This window comes from Anomaloglossus baeobatrachus, chromosome 1, assembly GCF_048569485.1.
Source record: "Anomaloglossus baeobatrachus isolate aAnoBae1 chromosome 1, aAnoBae1.hap1, whole genome shotgun sequence".
Taxonomy (NCBI): domain Eukaryota; kingdom Metazoa; phylum Chordata; class Amphibia; order Anura; family Aromobatidae; genus Anomaloglossus; species Anomaloglossus baeobatrachus.
The window spans coordinates 855431632-855456001 of NC_134353.1; the positions used below are offsets into that span (position 1 = coordinate 855431632).

General features: G+C 48.4%; 1 protein-coding gene across 1 annotated transcript in view; it reads left to right on the forward strand.

Annotated features, from left to right (window-relative positions):
* The first annotated feature begins 228 nt into the window (after positions 1 to 228).
* The window catches only part of LOC142255431 (proteinase-activated receptor 1-like), a 40762-nt gene continuing 16620 nt past the window's right edge, over positions 229 to 24370 (forward strand). The window contains exons 1-2 of the mRNA XM_075327062.1: positions 229 to 1156; positions 1265 to 1348. Coding sequence (XP_075183177.1) covers positions 229 to 1156; positions 1265 to 1348 — 1012 coding nt within the window. The remainder of the gene's footprint in view (positions 1157 to 1264; positions 1349 to 24370) is intronic.

Consider the following 24370-nt stretch of genomic DNA (forward strand, 5'->3'; position numbering starts at 1 on the left):
AAAAATACGGTATACCTCTTTTCACATGGAATCAATAGTGCTGTATAAATAATAATTTGTTGTTTCACCAGTGTCATTATTGTCATCATTTATTTAGATGGAAAAACCTCAACTGAAGTAGAAAACAGCAACGAAACCTACTACACCTTTGCAAAACATCCACCGACTAATTCATCCATAGAAGACGTAGAATTATTTTTGGATACATTGATCTCTAAACGCAATCGAATGTCAAGAGAAATCAAATATTATCTTTCCAGCCGCTGGTTGACCCTATTTGTACCGCTGATATATATTTTTGTGTTTATTTTTGCCTTACCATTAAATATAAAAGCCATCATCATATTTCTGGTTAAGAAAAAAATCCAAAAACCAGCGATGGTGTACATGTTGAACCTTGCGCTGGCTGATGTGTTCTTTGTCTGTGTGCTGCCTTTTACCATTGTTTATAGGTTTTCTGGGAATAACTGGCTCATCGGGGAAGGAATGTGTCGCTTTACCATTGCGGCATTTTACTGTAACATGTACTGCTCCATCCTCATCATGACAGGTATGAGCGTGGACAGATACCTGGCCGTGGTTTATCCTTTGCAGTCCCTCTATTGGCGTAGAGTGAGCAGGTCTTGGTTGGTCTGTTTCGTCATTTGGTTAATTTCCTTGTGCAGCACCATTCCCCTTGTCATATATAAGCAAACTCTGTACTTATTCTCAGAGGACAAAACAACCTGTCATGATGTTCAGGGTAAAGCAGCAGTGAATAATTTCTATCGTTATTATTTTGCTACTTTTTGTATACTTTTCTTTTTCTTGCCTTTTCTGGTTATTGCCTTCTGCTACATTGTAACCATAAGAAAGCTGAGATCCTCAAAAATGGGCAATGCTGAGAAAAAGAGACAAGTCGTGATCTTGGTCATCATTGTGATTTCTGCATTTATGTTGTGCTTCGGGCCGACCAATGTCGTCTTCTTCATTAAAAATCTCACTATGAGTCCTGATTCTGGTAATCACCTGTATTTTACCTATATCCTATGTACCTGTGTGTGCAGTATCAGTTGCTGTCTTGATCCGTTTTTATATTACCTTGCATCACCAAAAAATTGTATCGACCTGTACAGGCGGCTGTGCTGTAAGAAAGACGCTGAAGAAATAACACAAAGTAACTCCACACATATATCTTCTCAGGTTGAGTTTAGGCGCATTTGAAAAAAAAAAATCAGAAAATGGAAACTATGTACGATATGTTAAAAGCCTGTGTTATTTACAGTATATAGAATTATTACAATTTATTGTAATCTTGTCTGTGATGATCATGAGACTGCTGAAAAATCTCCTGTAAAGAAGAGGAACTGTGAGATTACTTTAAAGTGCACCAATCACCAGGATTTTCCTATATAGCATAAAGCCAGTGTTATACTGGCACTATCACGCTGATTCTCTACATACCTTTAGTGATCAGATCAGATGTATAGGTTTTGAAAAACAAGCAAATAAAAGTTTGTAAAATCAGCAGCTTGTTGAGTGACAGCAGCTGCCGATCAGCTCATAGCTTGGGTGGGTATTCATAGTTGTCCCCTCCCCCTGTTACTTATGCTAACTCTAGTATACAATCGTTTTACTTTGTGACTAAAAGGACCTGTGCTGATGTCATACCCATGTGACCAGAAGGAGCCTCAGCCAACAGAAAAATGTTGCTTCCTGGTATAAGCTATGTTGGCTGAAGCCCCGCCCCTTCTGGTCACATGGGTATGACCTCAGCGCAGGTACTTTTAGTCACAAAGTAAATCAATTGTATAATAGAATTAGCATAAATAACAGGGAGAGGGGACAATTATGAATATCCACCCCAGCTATCAGCTGCTGCAGCTGCTGTTGCTCAACAAGCTGCTGATTTTACAAACTTTACTTTCTTGTGTTTCAAAACCTAAACATCTGAGCTGACAACTAAAGGTATGTATAGAATCAGCCTGATAGTGCCAGTATAGCATTGGCTTTAGGTTATATAGGAAAATCCTGGTGATTGGTGCGCGTTAAGGCCTAGATGCCAGAGTGATTTTTCTTTATATAGATAATGATATGGAAAATAAAATGTGTTTCAAAAAATATATTTTAAACCTAACTTACACAAGAAGTCATTTTATGATGTGTGATGCAGTAAAAGGGATGGTGATTAATGGGAGCTATAAGCCTCCTAGCGAGTGCTCTGTGCACTGGTGAGCAGCGGGAAGAGGTTAATACTGGCCTGGATCTTTTCTGCTAGTTCTGTGGTGCATAACTGTATAATTAAGAGAGCATAAAAAGGCAGCCAGAACTCCTCAGTGTGTGGGTGGTGGGGTTGGAGTTCTGTAGCTGTCGGCTGTTGTGAAGAAAAAAAACAAAACGTTTTTTCGCTGTATGTCTTGGACTTTTGTTGCTGTGCTGTATGCTAAGGCTAGTTTCACACTTGCGTTGTTTTGACGCAAACGGAATCCGTCACTAATGTAGTACAGTTCATTTATTTACAGTGGAAGCGCGTTACTATGGCGCGTGTGTGTGTCATGCAGTACCCGCTTGTGTCCACATGATGTCGCGCTTCCAATGTAAATAAATGAACTGTACTACATTAGTGACGGATTCCGTTTGCGTCAAAACAACGCAAGTGTGAAACTGGCCTTAGCTGGATTTTTTCCTTTGTTTTCTCTGATGAAAGACTGCATTTATCTTTGTATTAAGTGTGAATAAAACATGGATTATTTTTGGACTTTATACCTGTTTAAGCCTCTTTACTGCGTCCCTGCCTACCAGAGCTGAACCTCTACAAATGAAACATTCCCTTTAAAACCCCTTAACGACCGAGGACATAGCAAAACGTCCTAGAGCACCAAGAGGTGATCACCGCTGGCTGCTGCAGGTGATCCCCAAATGTGTCAGCAAATTTGAACAGCTGACTTGTGTGCCTTGCAGGCGCAGATGGATCCGCGATCCACCTGTGCATGTTAACCCCTTAAATCGTGCTGTCAAAATGTTACAGTGTGATTTAAATGATTTAAACGATTTAAATCAGTGCTCTCGTGACATCATCACAAGGGCCCAATCGTTGCCATGGCAACCTGAGGTTGTCATTATGATGCCAGGAGCATGGTCTAAAGGCCCCGTTACACGCGTCGATTTATATGGCGATATGTCGTCGACGTCACGGATTCCGTGACGCACATCCGGCATCGTTGCGACTCTGAACGATCGGCAATAGGATGAAAATCGTGGATCGTTGACACGTCGTTCATTTTTAAAAAATTGTTCGTTTTGGGGAAGCAGCCAACATATTGCTCTGTTTGACACCCTGCCAACATCGAACAACATTCAAACGACCACCTGGGTCCAACAATATATCGTTGATCGCTGATGCGTCGATTTTGAGATCGTTACGTGTGACAGCATATAAACGACCTATAAGCGATACCGGCAAATCGTAAATATGATCTGGGAGTGTCACGTCGCACATGCGATCGCACGATAAATCGACGCGTGTAAAGCGGCCTTAAGAGGCTTCTATCAGTGCAGCACTGAAAGATATAATGTATTGCAATGCTAGTTCATTGCTATACATTATATCAGAGGAATGAAAGCTAACATTCCATGGAAAGAATAAGTAAAAAAATCATTTTTAAAAAATGTCGAAACATTTAGAAAAAAATCATAAAATAAAGAAAAAAAAAGAAAAACCCATACCAATAAATACATATATTAATGTAAAAACACAGATAAACAAAAAAAGTACACAACCTAATCCATAAAACCCGACCTATAAAACTGTCTATTTAACTCCTTCAGTGAACACCGTAAAAAATAAATAAAAAACGTGGCAAAAAGCTATGCTTTTTCATAAAACAGACGAAGAAAAGTGGAATAAAATTTAATCAAAAAGATGAATGTAAAAAAAAGGTATCACTGAAAACATCATCTTGTCCCTCAAAAACAAGCCACCACACTGCTCCATTTGCAGAGAAATAAAAAAAAGCTAAAAAAAAAATTGCTATCAGAATATTTTTTTTCAATAAAATAATTTTATTGTGCAAAACCGGAAAAACATAAAAAAAAATATATAAATATGGTATTACTGTAATCATACTGACACAAAGAATAAAGCTGTTTTATTATTTTTCCCACACGGTGAAAGTAATTAAAAAAACAAAAAAAATAGTTACTGAATTGCTGTTTTATGTTCACTCTGCCTAATAAAAATTGACCCAGAAATGTTACCAATAAAAACGACAACTTCACCCACAAAAAACTATCCCTCGCATGACTCTTTCAGCAGAATTACAGAAAAATTATATTTGTTAAAATATTGGGATACAAAACCTTTTTTTTTTGTAAAAAAAAAAGTGTTTCTTAGTGTGTGATAGTAGCCAAACAAAGAAAAATATAAAATTATATAAATCTGCTATTGCTGTAATCACACCGACACGAAGAATAAAGTCCTGTTATTACTTACCGTATACCGCATGGTGAACGGTGTAAAAAAGAAAGAAAACAAATTTTTGACCACGAAGACAGGTTATTAAACTTGGGGTTATTTAGTCTGGAAAAACGAAGGCTTAGGGGAGATCTAATCACAATGTATAAATATATGAGGGGACAGTACAGAGACCTTTCCAAAGATCTATTTACACCTAGGCCTGCGACTGGAACACGGGGGCATCCGCTACGTCTTGAGGAAAGAAGGTTTAATCATAATCACAGACGAGGATTCTTTACTGTACGAGCAGTGAGACTATGGAACTCTCTGCCACATGATGTTGTAATGAGTGATTCACTACTAACATTTAAGCAGAGCCTGGACGCCTTTCTTGAAAAATTTAATATAACCAGTTATGTATATTAGATTTTATGACAGGGTATTGATCCAGGGAACTAGTCTGATTGCCGGATGTGGAGTCAGGAAGGAAATTTTTTCCCCATTGGAACTTGTTTGCCACATTGGGGTTTTTTGCCTTCCTCTGGATCAACATGTTAGGCTACGGGTTGAACTAGATGGACTTAGAGTCTCCCTTCAACCTTAAAAACTATGATACTATGATACTATGATACTATGACCAGCTGTTGATTGGTTTATTTTCTCTCCTAATCTCCCAAATATCACAGTAAAGGCCACTACACGCTAGCGATGTCGCTGGTGAAAGCACCCGCAACCGTCGGTTGTGCTTCACGGGCAAATCGCTGCCCGTGGCGCACAACATCGCTAATACCCGTCACACATACTTACCTGCCTAGCGACATCGCTGTGGCCGGCGAACCGCCTCCTTTCTAAGGGTGCGATTCGTGCGGCATCACAGCGGCGTAACTAAGCAACTGCCCAATAGAAACGGAGTGGTGGAGATGAGCGGCATTAACATCCCACCTCCTTCCTTCCTCATTGGCGGCGGCTGCAGGTACGATGTTGTTCCTCATTCATGCGGTGTCACACATAGTTATGTGTGCTGCCGCAGGAACGACGAACAACATCGTACCTGCAGCAGCAACGATATTTGAGATTAGAACGACGTGTCAACGATCAACGATATGGTGAGTATTTTTGATCGTTAACGGTCGTTTATGCATTTCACATGCAACGACGTTGCTAACGAGGCTGGATGTGCGTCACGAATTCTGTGACCCCAACGACATCTCGTTAGCGATGTCGTTGCGTGTAAAGTGACCTTAAGACTTGTCTCACATTTATCCTGCGCTCTGGGGCTTACGTGTAAGGCCGCTTTCACATTGCATTTTTACCTACGTTCACTGGCCCCGTCTCAGTCTCAGAATCAAAGGGGAAAATTAAATCGTTCCAGAGTTATTAACTTATGAAGTGACTCAGAATTTTAATTGTAAAATTTGGCCTGGTTAGGAAGGTGAAAACAGGCTCGGGGATGAAGGGGTTAAAAAGACAAAAAAAAACTCAAAACTTTTGAAAACTGTATTTTCACCAATATAATAAATTCATTAGATAATGGGTGAATTCAATGGTAACTAGGATTGAGCAGACCTGTGCAAGTTCGGTTCGGTGAGTTCAGTCGGACTTTCGTTAAAGTTCGGTTTGAGACCCAGACTTGATCTGAACCCCAATGGAAGTCACTAATTGGGCAGTTCAGGTCTCCATCCACATACAGTCAGCCATAAAAAGATAATTTCTGGGGGAGGGTGGGCAGGAATTTTCCATTTTTTTGTTTGGTGCACACTACATCCGATCATGCTGTTGTTACCCCCAGTGCGAGCCATTTAAACACTGCAAGCAGCATCCACTGGGCTGAGCACCGTGCGTACCCGAGCACAGCGATGCTCACACTAGTGGTTTGTGTATGTAAAGCACCGAAACGCCCAATCCAAACAATGTTTTTTTTTGTTAAGTCTGTATTTGGCACTAAGGGCTCATGTGCACGTAACTGCTGAATATTCTACAGCGATTTGACAGCACATGTGCGCGTCAAATCGCTGCAGAACCACTGCATAATTGATGCAGTTTTTCGGTACTTAAAAAGCCGATTTCATGCGCTCAGGATGCTTCCCCCACCATAGACAGAGTGGGAGCTGCATCCATAGCGCACAAACTAAGTGACATGCTCATTTTATGAACGCACAGATTTGGGTCACAATTTTAGCACCCAAATCGCTGCGTTCATAAAAGCATTGTGCGCACGTCTCATGCACAATCTACATAGATTGTGCAGAGGACGTAGGACGCATGTGTCGCGGGCGGAGGAGGGGACGCTGCGCTCTCCCACTGCTCGGGTCCGGCCGCTGCTGCTGCTGCTGCTTGGTGGTGGCTCGAGCGGTGGGCCGGATCCCGGGAACTCGAGCGGCGCTCCTCGCCCGTGAGTGAAAAGGGTGGGGATTGGATGGTGGGGATATGGTTATTGTCCGTGACTCCACCCACGGTTGTGGTGAAGTTGGTGACACCACCGCTGCTCTGGACGGGGATCCCGGGAGCGATGACAGGGAGCAGCCTGGATGTTAGTTCTCCCCTCCGTGGGTAGGGGGTTGGTTGTCCCGGGGCCCGGTGATGGGGTAGGAATGGATGGCAGGCGGGTTACGGGGCCTGGCGAGGTGCAGGGTCGCGGGGGCTACGGTGCTACGGGACGGCATGAACATCTTTCTGGCGGCCTTTTCCAGGAACCAGCAACAAGATGGCCGCAGGGTCCTGGCGTCCCTGCTTTTATAGCCGCGGGCTACATGCGGCCAGACGCCATCAGTCCCCCTTAGTCTCCTTCCGGCCCCTCCTCCACAGGGGCGGGGCCTCCGCCCTCGCACCTTCACTACTCGAGGAGACGCTCGAGCGGGAATTCTTCGCGCCCAAGATGGCGGCTTCACAAATTTTTCGGCCGGACACCTCCGGCGGTTACACAAGGTGCACTTCCACCAGTTGGTAGAACGGTAGGATCCTGTTCGTGATGCCAAGTTGTCGCGAGCGGAGGAGGGGACGCTGCGCTCTCCCACTGCTCGGGTCCGGCCGCTGCTGCTGCGGCTGCTGCTGCTCGGTGGTGGCTCAAGCGGTGGGCCGGATTCTGGGGACTCGAGCAGCGCTCTTCGCCCGTGGTGGTGGGGATTGGATGGTGGGGATTTGGTTATTGTCCGTGACGCCACCCACGGTTGTGGTGAAGTTGGTGACACCACCGCTGCTCTGGACGGGATCCCGGGAGCGATGACAGGGATCAGCCTGGATGTTAGTTCTCCCCTCTGTGGGTAGTGGGTTGGTTGTCCCGGGGCCCGGTGATGGGGTAGGGTTGGATGGCAGGCGGGGTACGGGGCCTGGCGAGGTGCAGGGTCGCGGGGGCAGCGCTGTGCCGCATGGCACGGTGGTACTCACTCAGCCAATGATGAGGACACAGTTCTCGATAAAACACTCGGCTGGATGGACGGGTCCCACAGACGGCTGCGGTGTTGTTTCTACCGGCAGGTTGATGGTGACTGACTTTCCCTGCACCTATGTAGTGTAACGGTTCCAATGGGTTCCCACCGGTAACCCGCTCCCCAGCTTGAAGGTTGCTGAAGGAGCCCCTCTTGCCCACAGGCTCTGGCCCTGGGAACTTTAGCCTTGGCGTTGACTGTGTTTCCCTCTCTCGGTTGGACGGTTGCCTTCTGTCAGGACTTGGCTGCTGGGAAACCTAGGAGGTTCCCTTCACTAACGGATTTGGCAAATTCACGGCGACTCCTAGCCTTGCCGGGGTCCGTAAGCCCCTGCGGGATGGTGCTGACTTCTCTTTGCGTACCGGGCCGGTACCGCCAGGCCACCACCCGTCCACGGTCCTTACGGTAGACTCCGATAGGCTACTCCTGCAGACGGTCACCACCGTCTGCCAACCTTGCTGATCCGTCCGGGCCACACACCCGGACCAACTTCAGTCTGCTCTACTACTACTTTCCTTCCTTCCACTTTCACTTCCCTCACTGAACTATCTACTTTTCCTGCCTCCAGGACTGTGAACTCCTCGGTGGGCGGGGCCAACCGCCTGGCCCACCCCCCTGGTGTGAACATCAGCCCCTGGAGGAAGGCAACAAGGGTTTTTGTCTGACTTCGGTGTGCCTGACCGGGAGTGTGGGGTGTGTAAGTGTTGTTCTCTGTGGCCCCTGGCTTGTCCAAGGCGCTACACATGTGTACCGCCCCCGCAACAGCGGCCGAGCCGCTCGGATCCAGAGCCGCAGTGGCTCAAGGGGTCTCCGACCCCGGGGGCCCGCGCGGACACTTGAATGTCAAGAGAAAAAGGGGAGTATGTACAGGGGGATTGATAGTTGTGACACCACCCACAGTGCGTGGTAATGTGAGAGACCACCGCTGCTGTTGGGGAGCCCGGTGACGATGTTGAAACAGCTGGATGTTTAACCCCTCCCTGGGTAGGAGGTTTGGGTGTCCCGGGGCCCGTTGGGTAGTTGGCGTGTGGGGTTCTGTTGGGGATAGGAGAAGGGTTTCCAGTGTACACACTCAGTCCAGAAATAATCACACCGACAGCTTGTAAATCAAAGTTCTGAGCACCACTGCAGCTTGGAAGGAGCACGCTTGGGTCCATGTCCTTGGTGCTGCGGTTAGTCTGTGTCCCTTTCCTTGGCACCTGTGTTTCTCTTTGGACCTTCGAGTCTGAAACTGTTCGGGTCCTGCTCACCCATGTGGCTAACGGAGTGAGCTTGCTCTCAGGGTTCACGCGTAGGATTTCTGTGGACTGTATTGGGAAAGTCATATCCCATTGGTGCGCTAGTACCCCGATTTTGGAGCGGATTGGGGATGACACTTGAAGTCTTCACCCTGTCGGGTAAATTACCAGGATGTGTGAAGCTACTTCCCGGCCTAGGGTCCACGTGCCCCGTCGTGCCCTGGCCCCTGCCTGGTGATAGCTCAAGGTCACCGGCTGCCCTCCTTGGCAGTCCGTGCCCCCTGACACTAACAAAGATAGAAAATTGCCCAGTTGTTAAGGGGTTACGAATCCATTTGGACACACTCTTGTGTCTGATGATCGCCTCTGTGATGTATTCAGTTACTGTTTGCGAGCTTGCCTACATCCAGTGTCTTCTAATGCCATCATCTGTTCTGATTCTTGTGATTTCTTGGTAGTTAATCCATCGACTCCATTAAACATTACTAACTGATATAACTGTTTATACTTGGCTGCATTTATCTTTGCAAACTCCTGTGACTCCTACAAATCTCTATGACCTGCTGCTTAACCCTCCAATTGCTGTCTGCTGTTTGACCCATTGTTTGCAGTAAACATCACAATCTGTTGAGACTATTCATACTACGTTGCATGCATCATTGCAAATTTTTGTGCTCTTACAAACCTACAGACCTGCTGATTAACTCTCCTCTTGCTACCTGCTGACAAATCAATAGTTTGCAATCTGCTGTATTCCCCTTCATTTGCCTTCCTGTCTCAGTGGCTTTTGGTATGTCCACGTCCTTGCTGTCCCATATACATTCCAGCTGGCTGTGACAACGTCCTTCGTCTGTGTGTACATATGGCGTTGTGATTCCATCTCACCAGGTGAAGCTATGAGGCACCCATACAGATTAAAAGAGAGTCTGCTAAACCTGACTATTTTGGCAGCTAGCCTACTCCCAATGAAGAAGCCTACGCGAAACGTGCGTCAGTGGTGTCTTTTGTATTATGCTGGCAAATGTTGGTAAATGCTACTGATCCTCTGCATTATATGGTGTCTGTTTAGAACCTCATGTAGCTTTTTTTACTTGAAATCTACACTTTTTTAACTATAGGTAACTACAGTATGTATACATGGTTTGGTATTTATATTTTATTACATACCTACTGAACTTCATACATACTAAGGTGAGGTCATTCAGTTTACTGAGGTCACCTAAGGTCAGTTTGCCTGCGGTCACAGGTGGAATACTGTAGGAACCTCCAGCTATGACGGCAGATAAACGAAGTGATGTCATCGCTCATCGCTACGGCTCAGTCATGCTCTGCCTAAAGCATACAGCAGACGGACATGTTCTGTGTTTGCGCGCTGAAACTTCAGTATTTATGTGGCAGAGCCGGGATCTTCGTGGGACCTCGTGTGTATTACACATGAACTGTGTGTTTGGGGTTAAAAAAGGAATGAAAGAGGGTGGGTTTTTTGTATCTTATTTCAAAGAAAGGATTTTTTTATGTTTGTGTTTATTTCTGTTCACGTACAGATTAGTAATGGGGCATCTCATAGATGCCTCCCATTACTAATCTAGGCAATCAGAATGAGCTGATAAAGTGCCAAGATTGTTACATCTAATGGATGAAACAATTCTGGATGACTGCAGGCTGCTATTTTTAGGCTGGGGGAAAGGGGCAAATAACCATAGGCATCCCCAGCCTGAGAATACCAGCCCCCAGCTGTATGCTTTATCATGGCTGAATATCAAAATTGGGGGGGACCGCATGCTGTTTTTCTAAATTATTGTTTTAAATAATTAAAAAAAAGCCACATGTGGGCTGCAGCCTGTAGCCGGATATTTTATCTGTGCTGGGTATCATAATATGGGGGCACCCTACACCAATTTTTTGATTTATTTTTTTACTACTATACATACGCAGACAGCATGTGTGATTCCAAGCAGTCAGACACACTGTCACACAGGGTGGGGGCATGGTCTGACTGCAACCAATCACAGACGCCAGGAATGCCAGTGGGCGAGGGAAGCAGTGCATATGCATGAGGGATAATGAGCAGCCTTGGAAGTATTGTTACAGCCACAGAGACTGGTAAGTATAGTGTCGCGGGCGGGGAGGAGGGTGTCAGCACACCGCGCTCACCCCTTCTGCTCGGGTCCGGCAGCTGCTCCTGGTGGCTCGAGCTGTGGGCCGGATCCCGGGGTTTCTCGAGCGACACTCCTCGCCCATGAGTGAAAGGGGGTGTTTGTTGGGTGTGGGGGATTGTTATAGTTCGTGACGCCACCCATGGTTGTGGTGATTGCACCACCGCTGCTCAGTGTGGGGGTCCCGGGGATGGTGATGCGGAGCAGCCAGGTGTTGTGTTGCCCCTCCGTGGGTAGGGGTTGGTGATCCCGGGGCCCAGTGATGAGATGTAAAGTGTAGGGCCTGGAGGGCGCAGGGACGCGGGGGCAGCGCTGTGCCTTGCGGCACTATGGTACTCACTCAGCCTGACACACGGACACAGTTTGTACGGTAAACCAACGGCTGGTAGGACGGTCCCACAGACGGCTGCACCTGCACTCCCGGTAGGTGACGGTGATGTCCCTCTTCCTTGCACCTGTGTTGACTGATGGTAGCGGTGGATTCCCTCCGGTTACCCGCTCCCCGACTGCAATCTGGGCCGGAGGAGCTCTACACTTTGCCCGCAGGCGCTGGCCCTGAGAAACTGGTGCCGTGGCGGTGGCGGTGTCTCTCCAATACGGGTTGGGCTGTTGCCTTCAATCGGGACTTGGTTGTTGGGGGATCTGCGTCCCCGTCACTGACGGATTTGGCAAATCTGGCGACTCCTAGCCTTGCCGGGGTCCGAGAGGCCCCTGCCCTGGTGCTGACTGTCCTTCGGAACACTGCTCCAGACCACCGGGCACACAGCCAACGGGGTCCTTCCAGGAACTTCCAAACGGTCCCCCTCCAGACAGTCACCGCCGTTGCTGACCTTGCTGTTCTGGCCCTCACAAAGCTGGACCCTTCAGGCTGTCTTTCTCTTCTGTCACTTTACTTGCTTTCCTCCTTTACTACTTTCACTCTGTCTAGACTACTCCTCCACTCCTTCCACTTCCTCCTCCCGGACTCATCTTCACTCTTGCCCTGCCTGGGCTACTCTCTCTCTTAGCTCCTCACTCCTGCTCCTCCCTGAGCTATCTGCCTGGAACTTCCTGCCTCCAGAGTTGTGAGCTCCTCGGTGGGCGGAGCCAACCGCCTGGCCCACCCCCTGGTGTGCATCATCAGACTCCTGGAGGAAGGCAACAAGGATTTGTGGTTAGCTGTGATGTGCCTACCTGGAGTGCGGGGTGTGGTGGTGTTGTGACCTGTGTCCCCTGGCTTGCCCAGGGCGACACATTCCCCCTTAGCAAAATGCAGACCGTCCGCGGGCTGCCGTCCTACACCGGTTTTATTTTTCTGTAAAAAGGGGATAACAGGGTTAAGCAAACATAAATAACATTTTTAATCAAAAACTCTTCCCAAGACGGGAGGCACATTTACTTAAACGTTGCAACGGTATACGGTCACGGTTTCCGCTCTCTCCCACCCAAGCAACCTGGCCCTGATGCTGCCCCTAAAACCCAGGCAGCACCCCTTGACCCACAGTCCAGCACAAGTTACCCGAGCGGGATCTGTCCTTCCCTCCAGAGGGTAGCCACCGGTTCCTTTGGTGGCTGGGCCCTAGCCTGCTCTGCTCAGGGCCCTCCCTCCAACCTGCCTCTCCGGAGGCGGCATTGCGGAAACGGTAACGGTACCCAACATATTTACAAGCCACTTAACGTTTGTGGTGCCCTGCAAGTTCACGGGCTTGTCCATGGATAGTTCCCATGCAACACTTAAACGGTCCCCACGGGGACAACGGTGCCGGCTCCTGCCGGTTCAATCACAAAAGCAAATCAGGTAACAAACTCGGTATAATCATTTTCTTCTTATCATTTCAAACTTTCTAAACTTTTTCAAACAAACAACAACTTCAGTGATGGTCCCAACGGGGACAACTTTTAGGCGGAGGACCGCCGGCTTAGCAGTCCATCCTCAATCGTGGGGCTCTAGTGCCACCTTCATATGGTGCACCACTCTGGACCCCAATGGTAGCTCGCTGCAGGCGATCTTCTTCCATATTCATGCGGGCATGCACATCCGCTCTACACCCCTCTCGGGCATCGATCTCCCTGCGCAGCTGCTGTTGCCGTCACTCCCAGCCGGGAGCACTTTCTTTTTGCTCCGGTTCAGCGTGTGCGAGGGACGGGCCCAGCCAGAGTCCCTCCGTGTCGGCTACGACCGGCACCTTCAGTAATGAGGGACCCCGCTGTGACATGGCCTGCTCTGCCTCCTGGCAGCTGCATCCCCGCCGTGCCTCCGGTGCATCTTTGCTGACGGGCTCAGCCTTTGGCTTCTTCCATAGAAGCGGTTCAGGGTGGTCATGAGCTTCTGCTGCAGGTCGGTCCGCCGGGGCGGATTGGCAGGGTACCGCTACCGGTGGTGGTGGTAGCGGGCCTAGTGGCGGGGCAGCAGCAGCTAACGCGGGTAGCGGGAGAGGCAGCAGGGTGAACGGGTGTAGGCCGGGCCCCTCAGCCGCAGCGGCCGATCCCTCAGGAATACAGGGACGTGGGTCTCTTACCCGTTCCTCCAAATCTTTCTCCACCTCGCATCTCTACATAGCAGCTACCACTTCCACCATGTCGGCCTCCCGCTCCTCCAGGAGGAGCTGCCTGTGGACCTGCAGACGGCTGCTTAGCTGGACGGTCCGGACTTCCACCCACGCCGCCATGGCAGGCGCGGGGACCACGGTGTTGTTGGTCGGACTCAGCATCTTTAGCAGCGGCCTCTTCCAGGAACCAGTAAATGGCCGCAGGGTCCTGGCGTCCCTGCTTCCATAGCCGCGCTTACATGCGGCCAGCCGCCATTTCGTCCCCCTTAGCTCTTCCCGGCCCCTCCTCTCTCGGGGCGGAGTTTTGGCCTTCGCGCTTCTACTGCTCGAGAAGACGCTCGAGCGGGAACTTTTCGCGCCAAAGATGGCGGCTTCTGAAATTTTCCTGCCGGATACCTCTGGCGGTAACAAGGCGCACCTCTACCAGACGGCAGAGCGGTAAGATCCTATTCGTGACGCCAAGTTGTCGCGGGCGGGGAGGAGGGTGTCAGCACACCGCGCTCACCCCTTCTGCTCGGGTCCGGCAGCTGCTCCTGGTGGCTCGAGCTGTGGGCCGGATCCCGGGGTTTCTCAAGCGACACTCCTCGCCCGTGAGTGAAAGGGGGTGTTTGTTGGGTGTGGGGGATTGTTATAGTTCGTGACGCCACCCACGGTTGTGGTGATTGCACCACCGCTGCTCAGTGTGGGGGTCCCGGGGATGGTGATGCGGAGCAGCCAGGTGTTGTGTTGCCCCTCCGTGGGTAGGGGTTGGTGATCCCGGGGCCCAGTGATGAGATGTAAAGTGTAGGGCCTGGAGGGCGCAGGGACGCGGGGGCAGCGCTGTGCCTTGCGGCACTATGGTACTCACTCAGCCTGACACACGGACACAGTTTGTACGGTAAACCAACGGCTGGTAGGACGGTCCCACAGACGGCTGCACCTGCACTCCCGGTAGGTGACGGTGATGTCCCTCTTCCTTGCACCTGTGTTGACTGATGGTAGCGGTGGATTCCCTCCGGTTACCCGCTCCCCGACTGCAATCTGGGCCGGAGGAGCTCTACACTTTGCCCGCAGGCGCTGGCCCTGAGAAACTGGTGCCGTGGCGGTGGCGGTGTCTCTCCAATACGGGTTGGGCTGTTGCCTTCAATCGGGACTTGGTTGTTGGGGGATCTGCGTCCCCGTCACTGACGGATTTGGCAAATCTGGCGACTCCTAGCCTTGCCGGGGTCCGAGAGGCCCCTGCCCTGGTGCTGACTGTCCTTCGGAACACTGCTCCAGACCACCGGGCACACAGCCAACGGTGTCCTTCCAGGAACTTCCAAACGGTCCCCCTCCAGACAGTCACCACCGTTGCTGACCTTGCTGTTCTGGCCCTCACAAAGCTGGACCCTTCAGGCTGTCTTTCTCTTCTGTCACTTTACTTGCTTTCCTCCTTTACTACTTTCACTTTCACTCTGTCTAGACTACTCCTCCACTCCTTCCACTTCCTCCTCCCGGACTCATCTTCACTCTTGCCCTGCCTGGGCTACTCTCTCTCTTAGCTCCTCACTCCTGCTCCTCCCTGAGCTATCTGCCTGGAACTTCCTGCCTCCAGCGTTGTGAGCTCCTCGGTGGGCGGAGCCAACCGCCTTGCCCACCCCCTGGTGTGCATCATCAGACTCCTGGAGGAAGGCAACAAGGATTTGTGGTTAGCTGTGATGTGCCTACCTGGAGTGCGGGGTGTGGTGGTGTTGTGACCTGTGTCCCCTGGCTTGCCCAGGGCGACACAATAGCGTGCCTGCATTACTCCTATTTTCGTTCTGTTTCCTTTATTTATTTATTTTTTAATTATCCACATGACCGGATCTGGATAGTGACCTGGAGTTCCCTGAGAACTCCAGACCCGGGATTGGTGCACGGATACTAGGTATCTAGGTTTGCCCATCACTAGTCACAAGCTCTTAATACAAGTCTATGAGAAACAATAATGAGGCTCTCATAGACTTGTATTGAGTTACTGTATGACCTCCAGCTCGCTCCATAATCAGCCAGCAGATCACAAACTGTAGAAGACCAATGAGAGCAGCACAGATAACAGATGAATACGCTGTAAGGTGAGTTGTCACCAGGGGCAGGGGACTAAGGGGTACTTTGCATGCTGTGACATCGCAAGCCAATGTTGCGATGCCGAGCGAGATAGTCCCCGCCCCGGTCGCAGCTGCGATATCATTGTGATAGCTGCCGTAGCGAACATTATCGCTACGGCAGCTTCACATGCGCTCACCTGACCTGTGACGTCGCTCTGGCCGGCGACCCGCCTCCTTATTAAGGGGGCGGGTAGTGCGGCGTCACTGCGACGTCACACGGCAGGCGGCCAATAGGAGCGGAAGGGCGGAGATGAGCGGAATGTAAACATCCCGCCCACCTTCTTCCTTCCGCATAGCCGACGGGAGCCGCGGTGACGCAGGTAGGAGATGTTCCTCGCTCCTGCAACTTCACACACAGCGATGTGTGCTGCCGCAGGAACGAGGAACAACATCGGACTGTTGCGTCAGCATAATTATGGAATTCGCCGACGCTACACCGATGATACGATTACGGCGCTTTTGCGATCGTTAATCGTATCATCTAGGATTTACACACTACGATATCGCCTGCGACGCCGGATGTGCGTCACTTTCAATTTGACCCCACCGACATCGCACCTGCGATGTCGTAGTGTGCAAAGCCCGCCTTAGATTTAAAGCATTACTCCAGCACTGAAATAAAAAAATACAAAATGATGGAGTGCCTATTTAAGAGAATTATATACAGCTGAACATAAGGACATTTTTATTTTATCTTTCCTGAAAAATGTACTATGTGTCTTTGTATACTTTTTTATCATGTACATTTTTGAAATTATAAAGTTAATATGAAACTTTATATAGCCTCCCATTATTATAGGATTATATTTACATTTTGCAGTTACTATTTAATACAGGGATTGTCCTCTGTATAGGTTAAGGACTACTAACTCTCCCAACAGATGATGTCAAAGGAGAGACAGTTTTGACAATGAGGCCACGTGTGCACATTGAGTATTTTGGGAGTTTTTTTCCTCAGGATTTGTAGCCAAAACTAGGAGTGGATGATAAATACAGAAGTGGTGCCCGTGTTTCTATTATACTTTTCCTTTGAATGTTTCTCTCCTACTGTTGACTTACAAATGCTGAGGTAAATAACTCACTAAATACTCAACATGTGCACATGGGCCTATAATTTAAACCACTGATTCTTTCATTTTCCGTAAAGGTAAGTCTAGCAGCGGCTTTCTCCTCACACCTTTTTAGCTGAGGCAAGTGCTCACATGTATGAAGAAATCAGTACAGATAGCTGTCAGCTATATGAACATATGGCCAGTTTAGAGGGGTTGTCCACCACTTGGACAACCTTTTCTCATTCCCCATGTGTATTGGGTTAGGGTTATGCCCACCCCTGCAGAAGTAGCCTGCACACTGATGTTCTATGTATAATGTGTAAAATGTAAGTTTATATGTACATGTGTGATAAGACATTGTTGGGTCAATAATGTAACTGCTGATTTGGAGGACTCAGCCGTAGAGGACGTTAACCTGGACCCTTGGAGCAGCTAGAGAAAGCTGCTCGGTAAGCCCTGGGCTATCAGCTGGGCTGGGTGGTGGGTCAAGTGTGTGTGTGCTGGCCCCTGTATGTAATCGGCCGGGACAGCCTAGCTTAAGGAAGAGGGAAATGTAGGGGGGTCAGGGTTATGCCCACCGCTGCAGAAGTAGCCATCACACTGATGGTGTGTAAAATGTAAGTGTAATGTATAATGTGCATGTGAATTGTATATAAAGCCACCAGGTGGCAGTGTTGTAGCACAGCTGTCCTGGCACCTGGGTGAGCAGGGAAAGAGTTAAAGAAGAGGAGGAGAGCAGCCTGTATAAAAGGGTGATATATGAACTAGACAGCAGGAAAGTCCCTGGAAAGATGTACGAGTAATAACCCCACCCTGAAGATTCTGATCCTGTGGGTCGTCCCTGCGGCTGTGACAAGCAGGATCAAATCCAGATTAGTCAACCGCATCCCCCAAGGAGAGAGGTTTAGTCCAATGGTCGGGGGTCTGGCGTCTGTTTTATCTGGCTGCTAATGCTCAAAGAATTCCTAGCTCACTGAAAGGTCAGTGCGCCCTCAGGTAGGAGGGTATGGCTGGATGGCCTGGGCATGGATGGGAGAGTTCTGGTGGTTGCAGTCCTTCTTATGTTTCAACGTCCCCTGTGGATGTGGTGAAGTGGCCCAATCGACTTCATGACCTGGTTTGTGCCAGTGTGAAGTGTAGTGATGGAAGAAGAGGCCTAGAGGTGATAGAAAGTACCCAGGTGCCAGAAATATGGACTGCTGCCAAATTATGTATGAGAGGAAAAGATGTAAGGAATCCCTATGGGAAGAATACCAGTGGCGGCGAAGCGCGGACCGAAATGTTGCGGAAGATAAAGGAAAATAAAGTTGGCTTGTTTAGAGAAAAGAAATATTGACTGGACTTTATTTCCTGAGAAGGTGAATTTGGTGTAGCCTTCAAGTGATGCGGAGTCCTCCTGTGTGTGGTGTGGCGATGGGGAGGCAATGGGTTAATGACAGGCTGAGCTGTGACCTGTTGTTCCCACTGCACTCACGACTAAAAATCACTGCCTGCCTCGTGCCCTCCACCACACATGTTCGCCCCCATAAAAATAAAAAAAGCTTATACTCACCTGAATAGTCTAAACAAGAATGGCTAAACATGTAGAGTGCTTACAAGCTGTGAAGATATGAGGTTGTGGGTTGTATTAAGCTGTCAATAATGCAATTATTTTCATTTCTTCCGTCCACATTCTTATAGCAGCTCTGGGTAGATGGTCAAAATGAGATGTCCCCAGTCCATGAGACCCCAGACTGGTACCGGTAGGTCTACTGCCCCCGTATCAGGCAATACTCACTGTCTCTCAACCTTTATTTGGCTCACAGTTTTTGTATCTCCCACCAGTATAGGGTGCAGTCCTAGCCTATGCGCCTCCAGATGACGGATACCATGAATGTAGTATGTATATTCAGCTTCAGCCAGAAACAATAGTTCTTTGCTCCTTCAGATGAATATCACAACCATAGTGCACATTTCTAGCTCCAATGTCTATAGACCTTTCATCGGCACCAAGAACTGGACTCAACAACAGATCCTCGCCCCTCCACTTCACAGCAATAACTACCTCATTAATCAAACATGTGGCATATTGTTCTACTTCTCCTGGGATCAGCCCAAGGGATGGACAGAAGTACTCAACACACCCACACCCTTAGATATTTTCTACATGTAGCTCAAAGTATGAAGGTTCCAGAAGCCCAGTCTCTGAGGCTGTCTGCACGATTGTGTATTACTGAAGCCCATTGCAGAGAGGAATAAAAGACTCTCGACCCCCCACCAGATTCAGGACAAGTCATCTTACTGCAGGCCTGAATACCTTAGAGTCCATGGAAGCCAATTACGATGATACACTTTTACTACTCCTTCGTTCTTCAAATTGTGCACCTTAAACTGACGAGCAAGCAATCTCTAATAAATTAAACACAACAATAAAGGGCACTTTACACACAGCGACATCGCTAGAGATGTCGCTGGTGAAAGCACCCGCCCCGTCGGTTGTGCGTCACGGGCAAATTTGCAAACCGTACATGTGTCTCAAATTTCACTACTTAAGCTGTTGTGCAAAAACTGACCTGCACAACTAAATTTGTAGATTTAGTTTAATTTTTTTTTTCTATTTTATTTGATAACCAAATTAAATTTCACTGGTCAAAATAGACATGCCAAACAATGCGCCTAGGGAAACAAATGCGTCAAGGCAATAGCCAGTAATATTGTTATTTTAAATACACTTTTCAAATTGAACCACTAAAACAGGTATGCAAGAAGTATTCTGTGCATTTTTTATTTCATTTCTTTTTCTATTTTTTAAGCACTTTTCTCCACCCATGACTAAAGGCTGTAACAAAAAATGCTTAGTTAGTTAGTAGGTAGCTACATGCCTGGAAAGTAGAATGCAACAGTCCACAGTATTTTTGTAGCATGTGCAGTTGTTAGATTTTGTCACAGAGTACTATCCCTCCCATTTTCTATCTTTACAGTGCTGCAGTAGTTGTCATATCTGTTTCAATCCTCTCTCTCCCTATATCTTATGTATAGCTGTGCGCTCTGTGGTCCACTTTCTTGGCTGTGAAACAAAAACAGCCGCTGCTCTCTGTGCCTCAGCTTTTATACCGGCTCTTGATGATTCCACCTGGCCTTCAACATGTGATGTGATAATTGTAAATAGTGTAAATCTTATGGGCAAACCCACATGACTGTGGCTGAGGTTATATGAGCATTGTCTAGCTCATGCAATCTTTTGAAATATGTAGAATGTTACCTGGCATTGGACTTGAAGACGATTTCCATAGTCAGTCCCCTCATCTCAATCATTAATATGATATGACCAGAGAAAACCTTTTAGTGGTTAGTCTGTGGATTTACTGTAGCAATTATGTGCTGTGGTCTTCAGGAAATCATTTACAAATGTTATGAATATTACAGCTGTCTGATATGGAATATTATGAAAATATTTTTCATAAAAACATTTATCATAGTGAACTTTATAGGAGCTACAGAATTTGCAAATAAGGCATGAAATTGAAACAATGTTTATTTTACAGTCCACCATGAATTTGCATTTGATTTGCTCTATTGCTATTTACAAACAACGTTGAGTATGGTTAAAACCAAACTTGTTAAGAGAAGATTATTTGCAGTGTGTTTCATTATATTTGTTAAAATGATAACTACAAGACATTTACACCGTGTGGACAGAGATATGCAGGGTCGATCGCGTAAAAAAAACTCACCCTACGCAACATTTTTTGCTTTTGCCTCAGTACATTCAGGAAAAAAAGAATGAAGCAACTTTGCAAATAGTCATTATATAAAATAGCTTATCGCTTGGGCTACTATCCCTCTTTATAGTTACATACGTGTCACGTCTCCACCAGAGTTCGCTCCTGCGACTTCTGCCTCTGTCACCAGGCGCCACCGCATTTCTGCCATGGGCAGTACTGGTGATAGGAGAGGAGTCAGTACCAGTGGCTCTGGTGGGCGCAGGCTCCACCCTTCCACTAAGCTGGGTTTTTCTGGGACCTGCAGTACCACTGTCTGACTGGTGGCATGTGTCTTCCAGCTGAAGTTACCACCTTTCAGCCACGGCCAATGAAAAGGCACCACACTCTTTTAATTCCTCCTCCTGTCTGCTGTTTGCCACCAGATATAGTCTTGTTGTATTACTGCTGCGGCCCTGGTTCACACCCTGCTCTTGAACTTTTTGATCCCTATGTTTTTGACCTCTACCTGTTCACTGACTGCTCTCCTGCCTGACATTTTTGTACTTTGCTGCCATCTCCAGTTTGACCTTAACCTGATTTCCTGACCACCCTTTTGCCTGCCCATTTTGTCCCTTTTTTGTACTTCCTGGTTTTGACCCTGACTGATGACCATTCTTCTTTGGATTGCAGCCTTCCATAGTCAGCGATCTCCTGGACCCTGAAGTAATTCCAAATCCCTGTACAGGGGTTAAATGTCACTTCTCTACCAGGGCCTGTTCCTTTGATGTCTGCCCCGGTCACCAGGCGCCACTCTACTGTCACGTCTCCACCAGGGCGTGCTCCGGTGACGTCTTCCCTGGTCACCAGGCGCCGCTCTGCTCTCACTGCAGGCAGTGCTGGTGATGGAGGAGAGGTCAGTTCCAGTGCCTCTGGTCGGCGGAGTCGCCGCAGATTCACCAGGCGTGGTCTGGCTGGAACTTGCAGTACTGCTGACTGAATGTAGGGGTGTGTGCTTTCCAGCTAGTCTCAGCTCCTACTCCAGCCTATGGGAAGGCACCACACCCTTTTTATATCCTTCAGTGTGCTTGGATCTTTGCCAGATATAGTCTTGTGTTGCTGTGAACCACATCCTTCCTGGTATTGTGCACTTTGTTTTATGTCTCATATGAACTCGGCTTTGTTTATTGTTTATTGACGTCCCTTCTGCCTGCTGTTTTGTACCTCGCCTGACGTCTCGGTTGACCTCGGCATGTTTTCTGGACATTACCCCTGCCTTCCCATTTTGTACCTTGCTGACGTTCTGGTTTAGACCTTGCCTGGCAACTATCCGTGTCTCTGGACTTCAGCCTACCTTAGGCAGTGAACCCCTGGACCCTGTAGTAATTCCAGATCCCTGTATAGGGGTTAAAGGGTTTTGGGGTACCTCGGGGTCCTGCTTAGTGGGTGGCTTACCTCTAGTTTGTTCATGACAGCCATCCTGAGATGGTGGTCCCGAGCAGACGTCACAGTACGTGAGTGGAAGAGAGAAAGAGATTTTGCGAGGTCCAGAGATTACGTGTAGGAAGATATTGGTGGATTAATATGTAGATGCATGGAGAAAAGAGCCTTTTAAGTCATTGTTAGTAACTTAAAATGGCTTTATGAATTGGAAGCCAGTGAAGGAATAAACAAAGGGGAGAGGCAGAGGAGTTACGAAGGGAAAGGAGGATTAATCGAGAGTATAAGTCAAGTGTCTTCAGAGGAGGATATTGCAGAAGTCGAGGAAGGAGAAGATGAGATATATGCTTGCATTTTAGTGGATTAAACATTGAGAAAAGGCCGAATTCTGGAAATATTTTTTGAGTTCGAGGCGGCAGGAGGTGGTAAGGGCTAGCATGTACGGTTTAAAGGACAGGGCAGAGTCAAATGTTATATTGAGGTGTGACGCCCTGGGCAAGCCAGGGGTCACAGGTCATAACACCACCACACCCTACACCCCAGTTAGGAACACCAAGGCTAACCTAAAATCCTTGTTGCCTTCCTCCAGGGGTTGATGTCCACACCAGGGGGTGGGCCAGGCGGTTGGCTCCGCCCACCGAGGAGTTCACAGCCCTGGAGGCGGGAAAACCAGGCAGTGAAGTTAGGGAAGTGAAGGTAGAAGGAAGTGAAGTGGTAGAGGAGCAAAGAAGAGAAGCTGAAGTAAAGGGAAAGTGACAGTAAAGACAGCCTGAAGTTGGTCCGGGTGTGTGCCCCGGACTGAGAGACAGCAAGGTCAGCAGACGGCGGTGACTGTCTGCAGGGGTGGCTGTTTGGAGGTTGCCGAAAGGACCGCGGACGGATGGTGGCCCGGCAGTACCGGAGCGGTATACGAAGAACAGTCAGCACCAGTGGCAGGGGCCTTTCGGATCCCGGCAAGGCTAGGAGTCGCCGTGAATTTGCCAAATCCGTTAGTGAAGGGGACCTCTGGGTCTCCCAACAAGCAAGTCCCGATTGAAGGCAACAGTCCAACTGTTACAGAGAGACACCGCCACCGCCAGGGCACCAGTTTCTCAGGGCCAGCGCCTGCGGGCAAAGTAGGGCTCCTCCGGCTCATATCCAAGCCGGGGAGCGGGTTACCGGTGGGAATCCATCGAAACCATCATCATCTTAGGTGCAGGAAAAGGGACCGTCACCGTCAACTACTGGGGAAAAGCAAGTGCAGCCGTCCGTGGGAACCGTCTTTCCAGCCGTGTGTTTTACCGAGAACTGTGTCATCGTCTCAGGCTGAGTGAGTACCACAGTCCCGTGCGGCACAGCGCTGTCCCTGTGTCCCTGCACCCCACCAAGCCCTGCATCACCCACCTCCTCACTGGGCCCTGGGACAACCAACCCCCCTACCCACGGAGGGGAGGACTAACATCTAGCTGCTCCATACCATCACTCCCGGGATCCCCATACAGAGCAGCGGTGGTGTCAACAAATCACCACAACCGTGGGTGGCGTCACGGACAATAAACTACCCCAAAAACCAATCCCCTTTCACTCACGAGCGAGGAGCGCCGCTCGAGTCCCCGGGATCCGGCCCATCGCTCGAGCCACCGAGCAGCAGCAGCAGGCCGCTGCAGCCGCAGCGGCAGCCGGACCCGAGCAGTGGGAGAGCGCGGCGTCCCCTCCTCCGCCCGCGACAGAGGCAGCGGACTTGTGTTACAAGGGAAAGCATAATGTAATTTACTGTGATTGACAGCTCTGGTAGTGGGGTTGAGTGAGATGGAGAAAATATGATGAGTTTTATAATAGTTGTTCTTGTCTCATCTAGGTAGACGAACTTCAGTGGTGGTTTGCCTCTGTGATCAGTACAGAACAATGTCTGAACATTGCAATGCGTGGGGATTAGGAGGTGACCTGGCCGGTAGCATGCTCTTGCTGTCAGTCTGCTAACTCTATAATTAACAGTCACATGTTTCATTCGGTTCATTAAAACTTATTTTTAAAAAATAACTTGTTAAAAAAAAACCCCTACAATAACTTTGCAGGCAAAATAAACAGTCACATGAGCAGAATCAAGGGAGTTCCTCGTGTGCAAAATTCTACTGCAATCAATATGCCCTTGTAAATGAGCCAGTATGTAAATGTTTATACCTTATCTCCTTACATCCAGTGACAGATATTGTCTTGTCTGGATATTCATACTGTATATAAGGTCGCATTACTTTGATGATGCTGTCTATGGTGGAAGAGTGAAGGAATCTACCCTACCAGGTTAAATAAGATGAAATCACTATTTTATCTT